General features: G+C 40.3%; 3 protein-coding genes across 4 annotated transcripts in view; 1 reads left to right on the top strand and 2 right to left on the bottom strand.

The window, feature by feature from the left end:
- The window catches only part of LOC134797316 (WD repeat-containing protein 26), a 114,330-nt gene extending 103,673 nt beyond the window's left edge, over positions 1-10,657 (bottom strand). The window contains exons 1-10 of one of the 2 annotated variants that reach the window (XM_063769549.1): positions 9,976-10,657; positions 6,081-6,249; positions 5,219-5,400; positions 4,513-4,639; positions 4,210-4,323; positions 3,466-3,599; positions 2,224-2,341; positions 1,977-2,105; positions 1,290-1,426; positions 507-607 (exon numbers count right to left, since the gene is read on the bottom strand). In XM_063769549.1, the coding sequence (XP_063625619.1) occupies positions 507-607; positions 1,290-1,426; positions 1,977-2,105; positions 2,224-2,341; positions 3,466-3,599; positions 4,210-4,323; positions 4,513-4,639; positions 5,219-5,400; positions 6,081-6,249; positions 9,976-10,127 (1,363 nt within the window). In that variant the 5' untranslated portion in view covers positions 10,128-10,657. The remainder of the gene's footprint in view (positions 1-506; positions 608-1,289; positions 1,427-1,976; positions 2,106-2,223; positions 2,342-3,465; positions 3,600-4,209; positions 4,324-4,512; positions 4,640-5,218; positions 5,401-6,080; positions 6,250-9,975) is intronic. The other variant, XM_063769543.1, reaches the window with a different exon arrangement.
- Positions 10,658-11,225: 568 nt separating this feature from the next.
- On the top strand, positions 11,226-19,499 carry LOC134797758 (out at first protein). The gene is made up of 7 exons (XM_063770123.1): positions 11,226-11,381; positions 11,631-11,744; positions 12,190-12,324; positions 17,782-17,962; positions 18,247-18,377; positions 18,763-18,885; positions 19,306-19,499. Exons 1-7 carry the CDS (start codon positions 11,298-11,300, stop codon positions 19,333-19,335), a joined length of 798 nt encoding a protein of 265 aa, XP_063626193.1. The 5' UTR covers positions 11,226-11,297; the 3' UTR covers positions 19,336-19,499.
- On the bottom strand, positions 19,494-20,783 carry LOC134797915 (small ribosomal subunit protein bS21m). The gene is made up of 2 exons (XM_063770262.1): positions 20,536-20,783; positions 19,494-20,290 (listed from the first exon to the last, which is right to left on the bottom strand). Exons 1-2 carry the CDS (start codon positions 20,707-20,709, stop codon positions 20,174-20,176), a joined length of 291 nt encoding a protein of 96 aa, XP_063626332.1. The 5' UTR covers positions 20,710-20,783; the 3' UTR covers positions 19,494-20,173.
- Between the last annotated feature and the right edge of the window lie 512 nt (positions 20,784-21,295).

Raw genomic sequence — 21,295 nt, 5'->3', positions numbered from 1 at the left:
TTTCAATGATTCGCCGTACTCGGCGAAGTGATCCTTACTGAGAATTGGCTACTTTTTCTATTAGCCAAATCTGCTTCTTTTTTAGAACTGTCAAAACGATTTACTAATATTGGAATGGAATTTATATGAAAACGAGTATAGTTATTTTTAAACACAATCTCTATCACAGTCCTACTTTTTATATTACAATCCGATTTATTAAATGTTTATTTCGTGTAGTGTGAAATAATTTTTTTTAAGTAGAGGAAACATCCCAATTGGGTGTGGTCATCAGTCAATCTCTAGAATCTTCCATTTTGTTTACTGTAACTATTACTCTCAAATCGCATACAAGACTAGACAGGTTGTTGTTGTTAATATCGCATGCATTGCTCTCAATTGCCAAGTATAGTCAATGTAGATATGGTCGTCCCGATGAGTCGTTCAGATGACTTGGGGCGCTGTTAGGGAGCCAGAGGTAGAACACGGACGACCATAGGAAGACAACCAGAATAACCGACACTCACGAATGTCCCAGAGATGCACCCCCTGGTTGGCCACGTTGAGCAGCAGCAGCGTGTCGGCCGCGTCCACACACATTGCCATCACCGCGTGCTCCTCTTGAATTCTGTACAAATATACAAAACGGATTATACCTGTATTCTATTTTGTTATTTTATGTCATCTGTTTTTTATACAGCTTGGAAAACTACGAGTGATATAACTTAATCGTACGTTCCACGAATCACTCTTATAAGAATTACCACTCGTCGGGTGATCAGTGCAAAAATTGATGATATTATTTATGCAATTACACATTTTATATTGAAAACGAACTTTGAAACAGAAATTGTTAAATGTAAGAAAGAAATGTAAGATACTTTTGCTCTGATAGACTTTATTTTACATAGGACCGCCATGCTGGCGTAGACCAGTGTGTAGCCAGTAAGGGTGGTATTCCACCTATCCAATATATTTGTCCAATGTGTATTAGTTTCACATTTTGCTTAATGAGAGAGTGAGACACAATGACATTGGACCAAGAAATTGGACAGGTGGAATACCACCCTAAGCCATTTGTCTCAATGCGAGTGCGTGAGTGATAACAGGGACGTCAGTGCCCCGACCAAACTACGACCTACGAAACTGCCACTGCCAGTCTGGCCGGCGAACTATCAAAATACCCCTAGGCGTTATGTGTCCCAGGTTAACGGGCCGTATACCTAGTTGGCGCGCGGGACGACGGGCTACCACGAACGGCCCGTGGTTTCCATCGCGAAGTGCAGGATGCGGCGCTGGTATGTACTCACAGGTTGCAGTCGGTGAGGTCGGTGAAGTCGTAGTGACGCACGCGGTGGTGCGTGTCGGCCGCCAGCACGCCGCGGCCGTCGCCGCGCGTCGCCAGCGCGTTCACGCGCACGCCGTCCCAGCTGTTCAGCAGCTGGCCCTGCAAAACACCACACATTATTACATTTATTCATAGGAGTCGTTTTCTAGGTTTCCGTTACAAATGACTGGTGCATTTTTAGGATTCCGTACCCAAAGGGTACAAAACGGGACCAACTAAGACTCCACAGTCCGTCTGTCTGTCTGTCCATCTGTCTGTCACCAGGCTGTGTCACTAGACAGTTGAAATTTTCACCGATGACGTATTTCTGTTGTCGCTATAACAACAAATACTAAAAAGTGTGAAACCCTTGGTGGGCGAGTCCGACTCGCACTTGTCCGGCTTTTATGAACTTTTGTAAATAGGCTGCAGTTTTCGTAGTTCTTAAATGTTAAGATAACGAGTGAGGGATACCATTCTACTATGTATGTGTCCTGTACGGATATGATGGTCGTTCTTGTCTACGTGACAGCGTGATAAAACGGTGTCCGTCACTTTCTATCCCACAGTGTTAATAAGTGACAGTTATTTTATCACGTGGATAAAGATGGATAAAGCCATCCATAATACGCCGGCTGGGTATGAAGCCACCCTTACAGGGCGGACTCACCTCCTTGCTGCAGTGGTAGAACTGTCCCCGGGCGCCGCCGCACACGAACTTGTCGGAGCCCGCGTGCCACGCCACGGCGGTCAGCGAGTCCTCCTGTGAGTGCGACATTTTAGTCGCTAGAGTCTCCGTCTGTAAACACACAAATCTGTTATAGAGACCTTACAGACATAAAATAAATAAAATCAAAGTGACATTCATGGCTAAGAGAGATGGTGGAGATGGTGGAATTAAACCTGAACGCTCTCACCTCCATATTCCATATCCACAGGTCCGGGCAGTCCTCCGGGCCGGCCGCGATGAGCCAGCGCCCGTCTGGGCTCCATGCCAGGTACGACACGCCGTATGAGTGCCCTTCCAACGACTTTCTGCAATCACACATTGTATAGTGATTACCTTAGAGGATATAACCAACGGAGGCGCCATGTCTATAATTTTCGGTACAAAATAGTCTGCCGTTTTTTGCGGGGGAGGAGCACATCAAATGTATACGTAACGTAAACATAGCCATGTCAGATAAACGTCAGTCCATACATGTGGTTGACATGTCGTTGACCATTGGCCGCCTATTTTCGACAGAGGGGAAAGCCTCTTAATGACCACTCCGTTTGGTTATATATTCTCTAAGGTGATTACCGATCATATGGTGTGATCACCAAACCCCGTTATCAATATGAAAACATCCTCAACTTGAACAAATATGACTCGACCAATCTGTGCCCCCATCACAAAACCCTGCATCTTGTGCGCAAGATGGACTATGGGGCTGTTTGTAATTGCATTTATTGTCGGGCCTAGTGGGTAGTGCCTTGCCTATGAAGCCGATGGTCCCGGGTTCGAATACCGGTACGGGCATTTATTTGTTTGATAACACACATATTTGTTCCTGAGTCATGGTTGTTTTCTATTTATTTAAGTATTTATATATTGTTGTCAGAGTAGCCACAACACAAGCCTTCTTGAGCTTACCGTGGGGCTTAGTCAATTTGTGTAAAAAAACAACGGGTTGCACTCCTGTTCTAGAGTGCCAGCAGAAGTGAAAACTCAATGACATTGTAACAGTTTTTCGATCAGGTCACGTGTCCGTCTTACGAATTTTCAATCTGTCGAATCTGTCGGTCACGTGACTTGTCGCGAGTTTAACATTTTTTCCCCATCACAAAAAGTGCACAGCGCCGCTAAAGAAGTTTTCACTTCAAAAATGTCCTATAATATTTTTTATTTATATTGTAAAAGGCACTTAAAGAAATTTTTTATTCTTTGTAGTCGAGCCCGACATTCGATATCTCGTCGAGATAATTAACGTGACCAAGGTCTTGTTAAAGGTGTGAGAAAAAGTGGCCATAATTAATTGACAGATAATTGTTCGATTGTGTTAAAGGCATTGTATTTTTTTAGCGGAAAATGGCATTCAATATTGTGATGTTTCAACAATTTTGAAGCAATTTTGGTTTGGCAAAGTACTTGATTGTAGTTGTGACAGTGCCTATACCTGAAGGCGAGGCGGCGCGCCTGCGGGTCGTAGTCCCAGATCATGACGGTGTTGTCTTTGGAGCCCGAGGCGAGCTTGCTGCCGTCGGGGGACCACTTGCAGTACCACACTTCGTCGCAGTGCTCGTTTAGAACCTGTGTAGAAATATAATTTGTTATCATTTGAAACGGTTTTATAATTAAGCGTTATCAAATCAAAGTTAACATGCAAGATCTGATTAGTTACAGACAGACGTCGGAATAAATTAGTAAATAAGGCAATATCGAGCGGCTGTATTAACATGGAAGTATAAGGCAGTAGTTAAAAAAAAAGAAACAGTCGTTACAACAAATAGTTATTTTCCATATTTATTTATTTTTTGTTTATTTAGGTAGGTACTTTTTGTCTGGTTTTTTTCCGTGTCGTTGGCGTATGTGTCGCCACTAATTCATTGCTTATAAGACATGTCCTCACAGAAAATCAGTGCCACGGATTGCCGCGGCAATAGCGGCAGCGGCCACCTAGCCTGCATGGCCTAGGTTTACCTAAGATATACGAAAATACGAAGCATAAGGGTCTCCCCAGATATATCGTCGCGCATTCGGCAAAAGCTTTATGTCCGCGCAATAAGAGCGATAAAGCCGTCGACGCGACGGCAGGCGCCGGCCGATGCGAGCCGAGCCGAACGACGACTTTTTCGCTCTCTTCTATCGGATTTTGCCGATTCCGCGTCGACATATGTGGGGGAACACTAAGGTTCAGTACCTGCAGCGGGTGTATGGGGAAGGTGTCGGGCGAGCAGTGGTGGTCCTGCAATAGACTGAAGGGGATACAGTCGGGCGGCGGCCGCGGTGCTGCGTGGAAGCGGCAGCGGGACACCTAGTCAACAGAAAGTAACAGTCGTGATAAAGCCATAAGTAAGCCACTCTCATTCAGTGGGTTTGGCGTCTACCAAGAAATCAGAAGAGACTGGCGCTGGTACGATTTCGATACGGGCCCTGGGCACTGGAGGCCTTGGTCAAAAGCATTACACACATTTGTTCGATGGCAACACTGGCATGTACGCACCTGTGCCTGAGCGGCCTGCGCGAGCAGCGCGCGCAGCCGGTGTGGCGGCATCATGAGTGCCGGCGGCAGCACGGCTTGCACGCGCTGTAACACGCGCGCTCTGCTGTCCGCGCCGGCACCCGGCCATCTAGAAACGAAACAACGCTTAGTGAAAGTTTCAAGTACCTACATCTTTTGATACGTTACTTCTATATTGGTTCGGTTTAAATTCAAATTCACTTATTGATATCGAGACCATCCCGCGTAGATACTCAGCTAACTAATGTTTGATTAGCGCCATTTTCAAGAACTCAAATAGACGGTGCCACCAAGCTGAAACGACATAGGACGAGAAAACACATACAGTCACACACCGGCTCTTTCCAACTTTTAAAGCGTAAAGTATACAGTTGTTTTAGGGCCTAGAATTCATGTTTGACTGTTACAAAAAATAAATACAAAAACATTAAGCATGGATCCAAAAGACGTTAAGAAACCTAGTCTACAGTCTCCCTTGCACACTTCCTTCATAAATACTTACGTAAGGTTATTTTTTCTTTATTAGTTGAAATTATCCCGCAGTCGAAATGGCCCCCCTGCACCTTTCTACTAAGAAAGAGATCATAGTGTGTAGCGTCTTGAGCGCTCGAGGTTCATTATGAGCGCCGACAGAGCCAAGAGTCTCCAGACAGCTCCTGTCTGAGCGTACCCTTTGTGTCACACCCACCTAGCGCGCTGGTGCAGCTCGGCGGGGTCGGCGCACATCATGAGCGCCGACAGGCGGTGCACGCGCGCCGTGTCGTGCCCGAGCGGCGTGAGCTCGTTCCTGAGCACGTGCAGCGCGTCGAGCGCGCGCCCGGCCTCTAGGTGCTCCAGGTACTTCTGCTCCAGGACCACGAACTTCATCTCCTGGAGACAACACTATATTTTCAACAAGGAGGAGTTTGGGCCGAAGGGTTTCAAATTCTAGGCTCTCTGATACTGCGGGGTTGCGTAATACATCGCAACCATTATGTGTTTTGTTGGTTTCAGTTTTAAAATGTAATTTTCTAATATGTAAGTTTTAAGGTTGCCTGAAATAAAGATGTTCACTGCTTACACACTTTACATACTTAAAGATAAAAACAGATCAAAGTTACTCGTATATCTCGTGGCTATCGTTCGTCATTTGAATCTGAAATGCAATTACTTCATGGCTCCTCTACACGATGGGCCAGCGCCGGCCACTCCCAAGGGACGCATTTATGCGTTAGAGGGAGCAAATGATATTGCTATCTCATTCTAGTCCCTTCAGAACTACACAACATGGAGCGGCACATTTACTCAGGGTTTATCAGATTTCTCATTACGATTATAAAACAAGTCAAATAATAAACACAGTGGCAAGAGCAAAGAATATAATACTCACTAAGTCACTAACTCTTGAGTTAGTAACATATAAAGTTAATTAGCAGCCGCCAGCTTCCATCACACTGGTCGTGGCAGAAAAGTACGAGTTGAATAGTACATCCACGAAACCGTTCATCACCAGCACGGCTTGCGTCTGATGTTCCACTCGCAAGTAAGACAGTAGCTCGCACATAACGTACCGCAAGTGAGTGCGGGTCGAGCTGCTCGCCCTGCAGCAGCGCGTGCAGCGCGCGCAGCTCGTGGTCGGCCTTGCCCCAGTCGCCGGCCAGCACGTGCGCCCGGAACGTGGCGGCCGCCGGGTGCTCCAGGTGCAGCCCCGACTCCTCCATCACCAGGGCGGCGCTGCGTCTGCATAATTTGTACTTATTAGTAGTTGTAGGTATCTAATAAATAATCTACTTAGCATGTTCGGATGTGACTGTAAACAGGGGAAGTAAGGTAGAAGTAAACCAAGTTTAACACATTCGACACCGCGTACCCGACTCTCGGGCACTCGTAAACTTTACTCAGATGCCGGACAACCCGCCCAGCGGGTTGTTTTGTACGCAGATATAGACGACCGGTTTCTGGGGTAGTGCGCAGTTTTTTGCCCGGTTGCGAAAGTGTTAAGCAAAATAGTTTAGTTGAACAACACTAACAATAAAATAATTCGCTTACTTACTACTGGAACCCATATTATGCATGGCTTACTTAAATAGGTAGGTATGTATTAAATTACTTGATAATTGATTGACAGCTTGTCGGAGATCAGTATATTTAACATAAAGTATATAATATGGTCTATTTTGGAAGAATTTATACTTTAACAGGTGCAAGACGATGATAGTGTTAGTTATCAGCTGTAGCCTTAACCACTGCATAACTCCAGGCGGCAGATGTATTGTGTTTTGTGACAAGTAAAATTAAAATTATGCTTAGGTGATTGCACAAGACTTAGTCAAGCCCCACTAGCCACAGATATAGTTATAAACAAAATAATGGATCTCAGCAAAAGTCAAGCCCCTAAGCCCTGACTTTACTAACACTACTTTGGTTTAAAAACTATGGCATGGCCGTCATAGATGACAGGCAGATCCCTAATAGCCAAAGGGGTCAGGGGACTCAGGGGGCACCCCGATGTTTGTGATGTCCCTGATGGCTATCGAAAAGCAGTAAAATTGCGTACTATGACACCTTGTATTGTATACCTATCCATATACAATCTGGAAACATCTATTGTCTCATTTGTCTCCCTCTTTATCATGATGAATCAATCTTTACAGTTTTATGCAGTACTGAATTTATGCTTCATCGGTTTTGTGTGTCAGCATTAAACATAAGTGTGGTACTTTAATATAGAACTAGCCACAATGACTGGAATTATCATCTGGTTACATAACATTATGTTAATTAACACACTGTAATAGATAAGACAAAATAAAACATTTCCAATATAATTAGGAGTTACATCACTTCACAACTGAGCAAAGATGATTAAATATGATATTAACTGTAAATTAGAAGAATTCAATCAATCAAACAAAACATAAAGGTGCAGTCACAAACAATGGCAAAGAAGTAAATTTTAATAATAAGGGGTTCCTCAGACCTCAGTTGTGATAAAAATGGACTTTGGGAAGTCCAAGCTTTAATAGTATTTTGTGCAACAGGTACATAATAAGAGTTCTTAAAATTGAAGGGCCAAGTTATAAAACTTGACTTTTGTAAAGACAGGCCCGAGAGCAAACACCTAAAATTATAAATAATATCAATGTAAATAATTGTTTGTAGATCTTTGCCTAGAAGTCAGAATTAAAAAAAAACAACACTTGCATAAACTCCTAAATATGTAAATATAAATATGTAATAATGTATGTATGTATGTATGTGCTGTATGAATATTCCTAAGAACACTGCTGTTAGGATCCTAAGAACAATGCACCAGGGTCCGGCGCGCTGCACTTCTTATGAAGTTGATTTCAATCTAACTGGCAGTCATCTGGGGGCACGGTAGTGCCGCCGCCAAGACGAGCAAAGCGAAGCGCAAGGGCACTACCTAGCTTTTCTCGAAGCGTTCATCGTTTTTTTGAACCCTCATAACTTGGGTTTTGATTATACCAGATTTAATCTACAAAATAAGAGTGCTAGAGTAGAAAAAGTAATTTTGGAATAGTGTTGTACCTAATTCCTTATTGCTAACTTTAAGGTTACCTTAAGGCGGTATTCCATCAGTCCAATATCTTTGTCTAATGTGTATTTTGTCTCACATTTTGCTTAATGAGAGAGTGAGATGCAATGACATTGGAAAAAGATATTTGACAAATGGAATACCACCCTTATTAATATTAAAATAAAATCATTTATTATAACTAAATAACAAACTTGAGTTATCATTACTGTTGTTTACAATCTTGGGAGGTCATACATTGCAAACTTGACCTTGGGGTCACAATACCTATTTCAAAAAAAAAACAGAATCATCTATATGACAAAGAACAATTCAAAACAGGGCTACCTATTAAGAAATACAAAAACATAATTATTATTTTAAAGAAAAGTGAAGTCTATGCCTTGGCCAAATATGATTTTAGATCAGCAAACAAAAAGATCAGTGACCTGGCAGCCATTAGGTTAACCCGTGGAGCGCCCTAAACAGACACGTGTGCTGGTAACTAGTATAGGAGTTCCATACTACGGTAATTCTGGGGCGCTCCAGGGGTTAATGACATCCAGTCTAACAATTGTGAATATCTTGCAAGATAGATATTATAGGTTATTTAAAAGCATGATTACCATGTACCTAGTTTTGGCGCTAAACTTTTCCTTCTAATAATAGTATTAAGATAGTGAGCAACTACACAAAAAACATTTGTGTGGTAGGCATAATTAACATACCTACCTAAAGGAAACTGTCTAGCAAAATAAATAGGCATGTTGTTTTGATGCTATGCTCAAGGCTATGCAAAATAGAAACATCATTACATCTTATCAGATATCAAAGCCATGACTTGCACAAATAAATCATTGTTAAACATTTATTACTTGTTAGTATCAGGTCTCAATATGTTAGATTCAAATTCAAGCAACTGAACTTTCAGAAACAAAGAATATTGAAGACAATGACATGTCATGTATCCAAACAATGATCTGGCATGTATTTTTGCTGGATTTGAAAGCTGAAATCTTTACAGTTGTCAGGTAAATTTCTTGACACAAAAGTTAGGTGACAATGACCAGTGTGTAGAATGCAATGACAATGTATTGTATTATAAAGTTTTTTGGTCAAGGATAATCAGCTGGCATTACCTAAATATCCCACACACCTTGACTTATATTAATTGTGTTATTGCATAGAAAGGATTCAGATGTTTTAGCAATGTGGTCAACTAATTTAATGTAATTAATAAATGTATATCCTTTATTAAGCTATGGTTTAATTTACTGGGGCAATTCAGTTAATGTAGAATCAACCTTTATTCTGCAAAAGAAATGCATCCGGATTATATACCGCTTCTATAACAATGAGTCCCTAAGACATGTCTTTAAAGAAAACAAATTTCTTACATTAACTGGGCTGTATATCTACGAGCTTTGCTTATTTGTGTCAAACAATAAATGCAACTTTTCATTTTACTCAGCACAACGTGATAATGTGAGATCGCAATACAAATACAACATATTACTCCCGGCAGTCAGAAATGCAGCTTATTGTAGGAGCACATTTATAACTGCAATTAAAGTTTTCAATCACCTACCCTCAAGCATAAAAATGTTAAGCGGAAAAAAATTCAAACTACAGCTAAAGGGATGGTTGATTGATCGTGTTTTTTATAATTTGCATGAATACTTTATGTATGAGACCAACTAGCATGTTAACAAATATGTAGTTTTAGTTAAATTAAGTAAGTATTAGTTAAGTTGAAAATGTAATATTGTATACCCGATATGGGTTGCCATTGTGACTGTATGTGTATAACATTGTATTCCACCTTATTGTACACGGTAAACAATAAATGACTTCTATTCTAAAAAAAAATGACTTCTATTCTATTCTATTCTATTCATAGTTAATAACATGAGACAATGACTACTCACTCAAGGCCAATAGAGAGCAGGTGCTGGCCTATGAGCCGAACAATTTCTTGATCAGTCTGGGCCATGCGCGGGCCAGGCGCTGGCGGGGCGCCGTTGCGGTCAGCGTCGCCGTTGACGTGGGCCGCTTGGCCGTTGGCCGTGGGCTGCTGCATGGCGGGCGCTGGCGGCGACAGCCTGCGGGACCGCTTGCGCGGCGGCCGGTGCCCGGCGCCCTCGTCGCCCGAGTCAGTGGAGGCCAGGCTGGCGGAGCGAGAGCGCCGCGCTGCCCCGAGCGCCGAGCTCAGTCCCGCGCGCGCCGCATCGGCCCGTGCTGGCGCTGCTGACCGCCCGACGCCCCGGCGACGCTCGCGCTCTGACGTCACGACAGTCCACTACGCACCACCCGCGCTCAATGGACCATCTCCCTTTGTTCGTCACGGTGAGCTGTGCTTCTCGATTGTTCTCTTTTTATGCCCTTTGTCTGCGATGTGAAATCGGAGTAGCGATCTTAAAACTCTTTCTCGTTACGAAACTCTTGAAACGCGAGTGCAGTTCGAAGCGTACACAAAAATCAGCTGAAAATGAAGCGACAGCTGTCTTTCTTCACTGAGTACAACATCGCCCTTCTCTCCGTTTCGAACGACGTTCGTGTCTCACCAAGGCGTTCGGACGCGCATCGGGCGCAATCGTGTCGTAATGTAATGACCTCAAAAATAAAATTATCATGTCATAGAAAAATGGCGCAAGTTAGGACTATTTCTAGTTGCACATGCAAAAAGTCTTATTTAAAATTCAAGAAGAAACTAACTATTTAGCTTTATTTTAATCCATAAACAATATCAAAAATAAACGATAAAAATTTAAATTTAAAGCTGATAAAAGTAACAAATATTGTGATTTATTTTTAAATAATAAACATAAAATTATATCTCAAAAGCATGTTTCATTTTTTAAAGGTTTATTTAAAAGTAATTATATTTTGGTCTCGTTTATTTATTGACAAATATTTTTTTGTTTTAACTCATTATGCGTAGAACGGAATGGCCTTGTTGGCATTTACGAAGCATGGTATTAGTAAAGTTATGCGCATGTTTCAGCAACAAAGAATATAATTTTCAGTCCAAGATATACCAAAAAAATATTGCTTAATTTCGTACTATAAACTGTAAGTAAAATTTATATACGCAATAGTAAATAATTTTGTCCTGGATATCTATTAAAACACCTATATTGGGAAATACGCAAAATGACGCAATACTGTAGCGTTCTCCTTGAACACTATAAAAACCGAGAAAGTGTCAAAGCTGTCAAAATAAATTTATAAAAAATCTTGTAAATAGAAAATGAAGTTATTTGTTTTAACTTTTCTATTGTATTTCCTTATTTCCCCTTCTAATTTGCAACTTCTCATCAATGTAAGAAATCAGGTAATGGTATAACTTTATCCGTACAAGATTTGTATACTCATTAATTCGGTGAATCTCAGGAAATAACTTCGATGATCTTTACAACTTCTTTGTAATAATATCCTACCTAGTTTTTTCTTTAGGGTAATTTCTTATGAGACCATTTACTGTGATAGTTTTGACTTATTTAGTATCTTTACGTTAAAAACTGAGATATTGAGCTGACGGTGTGTGGGCGGACGTATCGACATAACCGGGAGTATGTTGCAGGGCGGCGATGTGGTGCAGGAGAGCATCACGGCGAACGTGTCGGAGGACACGGTGACGCTAGAGTTCCTGCGGATGGACGGCGTCTTCGTCTCGCAGATCGTCGATTTCGCTAATGTCAGCTCATTTTTAATTACCATGGCTTCCTAGCAAGCATCTGAATAAAAGTCATTGCTTTATTTATTTTTCATTCACATGCTAGATGCCAAGCCAAGCAAGAACATGCTAGATGTGTTCTTTTTGTATTGGGAATGGGGTGCTTGGCACTGAAAGTGTTATGCCATAATAAAATTATTAGTCCTATCTGTTAATGTCAAAAATAGTATTACAAGTTTTAAAAAGTATTACAAACAAGAAAGAACAATAATTTTTGACTCTGTCTGTCGATGTAAACCACATTAAATTAAAAACTGTTGGATAATTTAAATTAAACTTACAGAGAGAGCAACTCATACATTGTACAGATACAGATATCTATGTTATTCAACTGAGTAACTGCACTTAATATTTCTGTGTCATATATTGGCATTGTTCTCCATAACTTAAATAAATACTGTTCTAGGAAGTGGAGGCCATGAAGGTGGTGATCCCAGCAGAGGAGGAGCTGGGGCAGACTGGTGTGCAGACCTTGTGCTTCCTGACACATGCAGCGCAGGCTGACTTTATTGCACCTGATGCCATGGCCAAGCTGAGACAGGTATTTTTTAATACTAATGTTATGGTTTAAGAGTTAGCAATGTAGGAGTAGGAGAAAGTTTTTTAATGAAACTGAGTCCCCAATTTCAACTACCTATCACGCCCCATGGTATGCTTATGCTGTTCTGTGGATGACCCGATGCACTTGTTAGCTGAACTGCAAACAGGTTATTATGAGTCACAGTAGTTTAAGTTTGAGGTGTGTTTTGTTTTTAACCCTTTTCCAGGCCGCACCAATCTATAAGGTTTTCCCAAAAAATCCAAATATATTCCAATTAATCCAGCTTTGATGATTCATTTGAAGGCAAGTTACATTTCCCGAAATTGCAATCTAATTTGAACCTTAAATCGGAATGCTAAAGTTGAAATTCTTTTGGCGCGTATGTGGTCGATATATTGTACTATGCCTGGAAAAGGGTTAATTGTTATTTTATAATTTGAACTGAAATTTGGAGAAGCAAAAAATGTGCTAGAATCATTTCAGTGTGACTCGAAATAAATATGTGACTTCATAAAAATGTTTTATATATTTATAGAATTTTGATTGCTTATTCTGGTAAGTATTATTCAGATACAGCTTTTTGTATTTAACAGTTACAGAAATCATGATATTAATAATATCTGGGAGACCGAGCTTTGCTCGGAAAACCTATAAAAACTGAAAAAAGCGCGTTTTCCCAGAGATAAGACCTAGTTCGAATTTTCGCCCCTGAAAACCCCCATATAGCAAATTTCATCGAAATTGTTAGAGCCGTTTCCGATATCCCTGAAATATATATCTTTATATATAAACGCGAGCGGCTTTGACGGTAGAAACAAATTAAATTATGCTCAAACAAAAGAGCGTAAAAAAATAACACTTTTGAATCGACAACATATATCCGCAAAATTCGTATTGTCGCGTATTTTGCATTTAAAAGTGAAAAAATTTCGACAAACAATACTAAAGGCTCAATTTGTTGGTTGACATTTGACAGCTATGCGTTGCGTTTAGAAACTGCAAACATGCTTACAAGTTAGGTTGGTCGTATTTTTTTTAATAAAAAGCAAGACGAATATTACTGTTTATTTGATGACTTTCCGGTATGTATAATGGTTATTATTTGCATTAAGTTTCGTTTCATATGGATATGTATACCGGTATAATTATTACATAAATTTGTTTTTAAGCCAGAACGTGCGATAGTCTGTTACGGCTTTTAAGACGATAGCAACACTGCCTAGACGTCAACGACGGCTGTTATTCGAAAATACTTTATCCGGTACTCCAGACGTAATAAAAACCTGTTAAATAGTGTATTGTGTGTGTTAACAATAAAAAATAGTCACCGAACATAGTGCAAAGTGCAAACGCCATCGTAACGTAACGAGATTTGAACTTCAAAGCGTTCCATGGGTGTATTGTGTTTAGTATAAACATCGGTCTCTCAGTTGTATTTTAATATTTCAGAATGATTCCAAATATTCTTACATGTCAAGGCACTACTAGCTACCTGGAAATGCAAGTGAAAGCAACCTTGAAGCAGCTGTGATAAACTAATAAGTGAGCGAGATGAAAATGACGTTGTTCAAAGAAACTTTGAGTTAAGTGCCAGCTGACTGTAACACACTCTAATTAAGTACATTGCCAGTGTAAAACAGTGCAAAAAGCTACAGTGTATTGTGGACATATTTAATAACTGTGCTTTAGACTATGAATCAAATTTGAGGTGTATCGGTGAATTGGAAAGTCAACTGCATAAAGCTAATAAGTTATCTCCGGAGTCAATGTAAGTTGAATATAAGATTAAATATAATAAGATATATAGATAGTATATATGTCGCAGTCAAAAGTGTGAACTGGTCAAAAGAACTTTTAACCGACAAAAACAGGCAAAACTGCTTTTGACTGAGCATGTTGGTCAAAAGTAGTTATACCTGAAAATCATTGGTTAATAGTAATTGTGTTGTGACTGTTACTATCAGTCAAAAGTACTCGCAGAGATAGGTAGGTTAGGGTTATTTTTTTGCTACGCCCAAAAAACTAAACTGTTCCCAGAGATAGGTAGGTTAGGGTTATTTTTTTTTTGCTACACCCTAAAAACGAAACTGCTGCCAGAAATAGGTATGATTTTCAGGTAAAACTACTTTTGACCAACATGCTCAGTCAAAGCAGTTTTGCCTGTTTTTGTCGGTTAAAAGTTCTTTGGCCAGTTCACACTTTTGACTGCAACAGGTTGGGCTGGACATATGGCAAGGGAAGGTAAAGATAAGTGGGATAGAGAGGAAGCGGAATGGTATCCTAGAGATGGAAAAAGGAGAGAAGGGAGACCAATAATGAGGTGGTCGGATGACATAAAGAAGCATGCGGGACCTAATTGGATAGGGACGGCAAGGGATAGAGAGCTGTGGAGAGAGCTGGGGGAGGCCTATGCCAAGAAGGCAGACTGAAATAATTATTAAAAAGCAATGACATAAAAATTATTTAATAAAGTTACTAAGGAAAAAATATTGAAACTAATTGATATAAATGAAATGTGAATTTATTTAAATGTAATATGTGCTGAAATTTAATTTTTTGGTCAATAAAGGCTATTCTATTCTATTCTAATTTGACAGGTGACTACAAAAAAAATATTAATTCCTGCTAAAATTTCAGAGTCATAGTGAAGCATAGTACATAGTACCAAAACAAGGTTGATTTTTAGGGTTCTGTAGCCAAAGGGTAAAAACGGGACCCCTATTACGAGGACTCCAATATGTTATTAAATCAAAACAACTTATTTTCAGAAAATATTTAATTTAGGCTTAGGGATGGCGAGGCTCCATAAACCTTCAGTAAGTAGTGCATAAGTATCCTTGGAAAAATTCGACCTATGCCGCCGTGGGTGGCCCGGTGGCAGAATGGCACAGGCACCTGCTGCAATAGCAGAGGACGCTGCTTTGATTCCAGCCTAGGGCACTGGAGGCCTTGGTCACTTTTTAGGGTTGCGTACCCATAGGGTAAAAACGGGACCCTATTAAATATTAAGACTCTGCTGTCCGTCTGTCTGTCACCAGGCTGTATCTCAAGATCTCATGAACCGTGATAACTAGATTAACTAGACAGTTTCAATTTTCACAAATGATATATTTCTGTTGCCGCTATAACAACAAATACTAAAAACAAATTAAAGAAATATTTAAGCGGGGCCAATGCAATGCTAGGCTGGATATGACTGATGAAATGAGTAAATTTTTATTAATATGTTTTAATATGACATGTTGGTGGCAAACAAGCATACAAGGCTGTTAATGCCGATGGTAAGTGGGAGTTTAGACTAGACCTCTGCTTCTCCAAGGGACTCACATTGCTGACCGAGTAAATTTTTATTAATATGTTTTAATATGACATGTTGGTGGCAAACAAGCATACAAGGCTGTTAATGCCAATGGTAAGTGGGAGTTTAGACTAGACCTCTGCTTCTCCAAGGGACTCACATTGCTGACCGAGTAAATTTTTATTAATATGTTTTAATATGACATGTTGGTGGCAAACAAGCATACAAGGCTGTTAATGCCGATGGTAAGTGGGAGTTTAGACTAGACCTCTGCTTCTCCAAGGGACTCACATTGCTGACCGAGTAAATTTTTATTAATATGTTTTAACATGGCATGTTGGTGGCAAACAAGCATACAACTCATACAAGGCTGTTAATGCCGATGGTAAGTGGGAGTTTAGACTAGACCTCTGATTCTCCAAGGGACTCACATTGTTGACCGAGTAAATTTTTATTAATATGTTTTAATATGACATGTTGGTGGCAAACAAGAATACAAGGCTGTTAATGCCGATGGTAAGTGGGAGTTTAGATTAGACCTCTGCTTCTCCAAGGGACTCACATTGTTGACCGAGTAAATTTTTATTAATATGTTTTAATATGACATGTTGGTGGCAAACAAGAATACAAGGCTGTTAATGCCGATGGTAAGTGGGGGTTTAGACTAGACCTCTGCTTCTCCAAGGGACTCACATTGCTGACCGGTTACAAATCTATTACACTCATACTAGGGTTCCGTACCTGAAGGGTAACTAAAAAACGGGAACCTATTAGCGATTCCGACTCGCACTTGGCCGGTTTTTCTTAGTAGGTATATGACATTTATTTCAGTTTTACTTCATTGTCCGTCTGTCTGTCTGTCTGTCTGTCTGTCACCAGGCTGTATCTCATGAACCGTGATAGGCCTAGGCAGTTGAAATTTTCACAGATGATGTATTTCTGTTACCGCTATAACAACAAATACTAAAAAGTATGGAACCCTTCGTGCGCGAGCACTTGCCCGGTTTGACATTTCAGGCTCCGTCACACAGGCGCGTTTCGCGTGCGGCGCGTGAGCGGGGCGCGCCGCTTTTTCATATAAAACGCTCAGGCCCGGCTCTGAAATCGCGCCGGTGTGACGGAACCTTTATTTAAGTTTACTCCACTGTCCCTCTGTCACCAGGCTGTATCTCATGAACCGTGATAGCTAGACAGTTGAAATTTTCACACATGATGTATTTCTGTTGCCGCTATAACAACAAATATTAAAAAGTGTTCCGTTCTTGATGGGTGAGTCCGACTCGCACTTATTCAGTTTTTTTTTTGTAAACGAATTTAATATTAACGGATAGGCATTAATATTAAAGAATGAAATAGTAGTGATAATTTCCATACTTGTACTTTAGTGCCATGAAGGGTAGGTACAAAAGGGTTCCCTCTTTTGAGATTGGAAAGTGGGCTAGGTTATAAATGCGGCCTTCACAGAACCGATCTGCGACCAGAAAAGTGGGTCAGGTTAGAACTGTGATCCTTACAGAACCGAACTGCTACCAGAAAAGCGGATTAGGTTTTTTTAATTACATATTTGTTTTTAGATATAATTATCGGAATAGTAAATTTTTCGAGTTATGATTGTATGTTACGGATTTAAAGTTTTCTGAGATGAGATAGGTTTGTAACCGCCTTGATGAAGGTATGAAGTCTAAAAGTAAATAATTACTTAATTCAAAATGAGTATTACCTATTACTATTATTTATTTTACCCGAGCGAAGCCGGGTTTTCATCTAGTATATATATATATATCTCTCTTCTTCTTCGTATTCTTCATTACTGAAGGTCGTGCCTGTCTTGAAATGCCTTCACCGAGGCCTCGACGAGCTGCTTCCATTTCACCCTGTCTTCGGCTTGTCTAAGGGCAGTAGTGACAGTAAGTCCTGTAATGTTCCTTACTTGATCGGACCAACGGGTGGGTGACCGTCCTCTCGGCCTCTTGCCATCCACTTTTCCACAAACAACCAGTTTCTCCAGGTTATCTGGCTGCCTTATCTGGATATATATATATATATATATATATATAAATAAATAAATAAATATACAAGAATTGCTCGTTTAAAGGTATAAGATATCTTAGATATCTATAATCATAATGAGTTAATATAAAAAAACTGCTGGTTCACAGAAAAACCCAGGTACGGTCCGGGTAGCAGAGGAAGCCCGTGGTTGGAGACAGACCACAGCCACGGCATCAGGCGCACGTGCCGTTGCGTTGCTGTCCGCTCCTGCTGCTCGGCACTGCGCACAAGCTAGGGACAAGGTGTACCTGCGCCAGGCTGATCTGGCGCGCTGGGCGCCTAGACCAGGTGAATTGTAGTCAACTAAAATTGTAGGCCTGGCTAGTTGTATACTAGCCAGGGCTGAAAAGAATGTTCAGCCAACTGGCTAATATTTTATTTTTATAAAGTCTGATTTTTATAGTTTCCCAAAATCAAATTCTACAATGTGCTCCTGTGTGTAGGCAAAGTAACTAGAACTACAACGTTAACCAGAGACTTATCAAAAGCTTGTAACTTGTAATACAAGTGGAAGTCCCTTTTTGACAGGTTTTTTTAGGGCACAGGAGCTAATATGATTGATTTAATTACAGGCCTAGATCAATCGTCGTACGGTAGTCTAGTGACGCCGTTTCCGGCGCGCGCTTTGGACGCGGACGGCGCCGCGCTGCCGCCCTGTGTGAGCGAGACCGACCGGGGGAAAGAGTGCATCTGTCACATGGAGGTAACATGATGCTTACAGGCTTAAATCAGTCGTACGGCAGTCTAGTGACACCATTCCCGGCGCGCGCCCTGCACCCCGATGGCTATACAGTGAGAATAGTGAGATACCAAAGAGTGACCAATGCTCTTATCCATACTCATTTGTTCCATTCCGCGCGACCTATGTGACTGGAGCAAGGCATGGGCTACCAACATGCGCAAGCTGCTTAGGCAAGTAGCCTGCAACAGACGAACAGCATGCGCCACGTGTTGTGTACTGTGTACGCGCTATTATAATGAGCTAAAAGGAATGATGTACGGAAATCTGTCTCGGTCTGGTACAGTTGATGGTACTATTTTGTTCCTGCTTCCATCAGCAAAAATAATAACACATCTATTATTTTTAGGTCTGTGTAAACTGGTACCCTTGTGGTCTCAAGTACTGCAAAGGCAAGCCACAAGGAGGTTTAAGTTACCGCTGTGGCATCAAGACCTGCCACCGCTGTTACCGTTACCATTTCTATGTACAGGTATGTGTGGCTCACCAATGTAAATGTTTTGACACTTGCCTAAGTGATAACACAGGCATAATCGCTAATTTTGCAAATGATAAAACCTGGAACCTAGTTGTGATGTTAACTTCCAGGATTTCAAATTTGCCAGTCAAATCTAGACTTGAAGTTTATAAAATTGCATGAGCATGAGGTTAAGATTTGATAACAACCCTGCAGGCGTAGTATGGATGGCTTTATCCACGTGATAAAATAAATGTCACTTTTTAACACCACATGTACCACATGAATGAAAGAGACATACAGTCATACACTGTATATCACACTGTCATATAGACAACCACAACCATCATATCCATACAATACTGAATGCATTCCAATAATGATGTCTTCAATATTTCAATGAATATTTTGCCTAACTGACATTGCTTGTTTCAGTTCCGGCACAACTGCTACAACTACATGTGACCCCACGCCCCGCCTCCGAACCAAACGTTTCTAGTCGCTTCTACCATTATTCTTAGCTCTATTTTTGTAACCTCGGTTTTGTAATGTGACAATATTTACTTGTAAATATTTTGCTAAGACTCAGTATTTTTTGTGATAAGCAAAAATGAATGACTGTCTTTTTATGAGTGTTTTATTTACATTATTCAAATTCTAATTGCTAAATATTATTAGGTTTTCTATCAGTAACAAATGCAAGCATAAGGATATAAAAGAAGTTTAAAGATTTACACTATTTCAAATATATCAATTGCCAGCATCATAGAGCTTAACATTAACAACAATTTTGGACGATTCTTAGATTCCATTATAAATATATCAGCATAATATGACACCTCATCTACATTCCCTTCATATTGGAACTCTAAGAATCCGAAACCAAAATCAATGTAAGTTGAGCATAGGCAAAGTGTAATACTGTCTTTTCCTTACATTATATAGTTACTTTAAAAAACGGGGCGGAACACGTTTTTTATTCTCCTTTAACTCCATAGTGAATAAAGTCTAATGTAAACTACAATGTAGCGCATTATTATTTTCCATCGTTTTTTCACATACAAACATATTTCAGTCTGTCTTGATACAAAAAGCAGGTACTGAGGTTGACTGAAGTAACATGACAAATACGACAGTTTCCGAGAAAATACAATGGAAAACAATTATGCACTACATCTGTACTCTTAGATCCACCACCCATCTATTGTGGTGGCCGATATTATTCAGAGGTTACCCTTTTCATGGACACGGGACTGCATGGACTGCATTCATTGCTAATAGAAAACATAAAATTCATAGTTCATCAGTGGCATCCAGGGAAGGGTTCATGTCTGTTCTTGCGGAGCACAAATTGAATTTTCCTCTCCATATCTTCATTGTAGATTGCTTTGCACTTTTCATGGTTGATCCGTCGTCTTGTCTAAAACAAAATGTAACTTTGGTATTCCATCTGTCCAATGTCATTGCGTCTCACTCTCTCATTAAAGTAAAATGTGAGACGCAATACACATTGGACAAAAATATTGGACAGATGGAATACCACTCTTATATAAATACCTAAAAATTGGTCGACCAAAAAAACCCATTTTGAGCTTTTTGCAAATCTTAGGAAATGGGAATATAACGTGACATTTAAAATAAGAGGATTTGTGAACTAAACTATACCTGGAAAGGTTTCTCGTAGTATCTGGTTAGCCTGAACTGCTCCAAGATGCCTTCTTTGCCCAAGATTCTGTTGACCAGCCTGCAAGCATCGTCTACGTTGTTGTTCTTCACAAATACCGTCCTGGCAATGAAGGAAGGATGTCTGTTAGCCAATAGCCTTAATGTTAATTGCATTTTGAAAATTCAAATTAAATAATTTCAATATAGAATAAGATTTAGAGGTTATGTTATCAAAGTCCACTTTGACATTGACAGCTTTTAGACGTTTTACGATAACTCCTTACTAGGGATGTACCGACTAGTCGGGAAAGCCGACTATCCGGCCACATTTGTAGTCGGCGATTAGTCGGCGACTAGTCGGCAAAAATGGCCGATTAGTCGGCACTTTATTAGTGAAAGAAAAACAGAAAAAGAAAGAAATCAACAGTCAATATTTACCATATGTTTTATGTTTATTTTACTAAAATACCTATTCAGGGTGCATACGAAAACTTTTGTTCATATAATTGACCGTTTGATCGTTATCATATGTTGGTGGGATCTTGTTTTTCTCTACAGGGGCCCGATTTTTGAATTTTGACCGCTAGATTTCGTGTATTTCGTTCAATAATATCTCCACTACTAGGCATTTAAATTCTACGAATAGAATTGAAAACGAGTGGTCAATACCACTCGATTCCATATTTCTATCGCTCGTATTTCAAAAATTAGCATTTCGCCGTTTTCCATCGATTTTCGAGTGACGAAGTCGAGCAATCGA

This window comes from Cydia splendana, chromosome 1 (assembly GCF_910591565.1).
Source record: "Cydia splendana chromosome 1, ilCydSple1.2, whole genome shotgun sequence".
Taxonomy (NCBI): domain Eukaryota; kingdom Metazoa; phylum Arthropoda; class Insecta; order Lepidoptera; family Tortricidae; genus Cydia; species Cydia splendana.
Note: the sequence above shows the minus strand (reverse complement) of the source record. Positions and strands in the feature narration are given on the sequence as shown.

Bases quoted from the DNA above. Each gene is read 5' to 3' on its own strand.
- LOC134797758 (XM_063770123.1), top strand. From the start codon at position 11,298: ATGAAGTTATTTGTTTTAACTTTTCTATTGTATTTCCTTATTTCCCCT. The intron at 12,325-17,781 runs GTATTTTTTAAT...GCTGGTTCACAG, and splicing joins CCATGGCCAAGCTGAGACAG to AAAAACCCAGGTACGGTCCG. The intron at 18,886-19,305 runs GTATGTGTGGCT...TGCTTGTTTCAG, and splicing joins GTTACCATTTCTATGTACAG to TTCCGGCACAACTGCTACAA.
- LOC134797915 (XM_063770262.1), bottom strand. From the start codon at position 20,709: ATGCAATTAACATTAAGGCTATTGGCTAACAGACATCCTTCCTTCATT. The intron at 20,291-20,535 runs GTATAGTTTAGT...ATTTTGTTTTAG, and splicing joins ACTACGAGAAACCTTTCCAG to ACAAGACGACGGATCAACCA.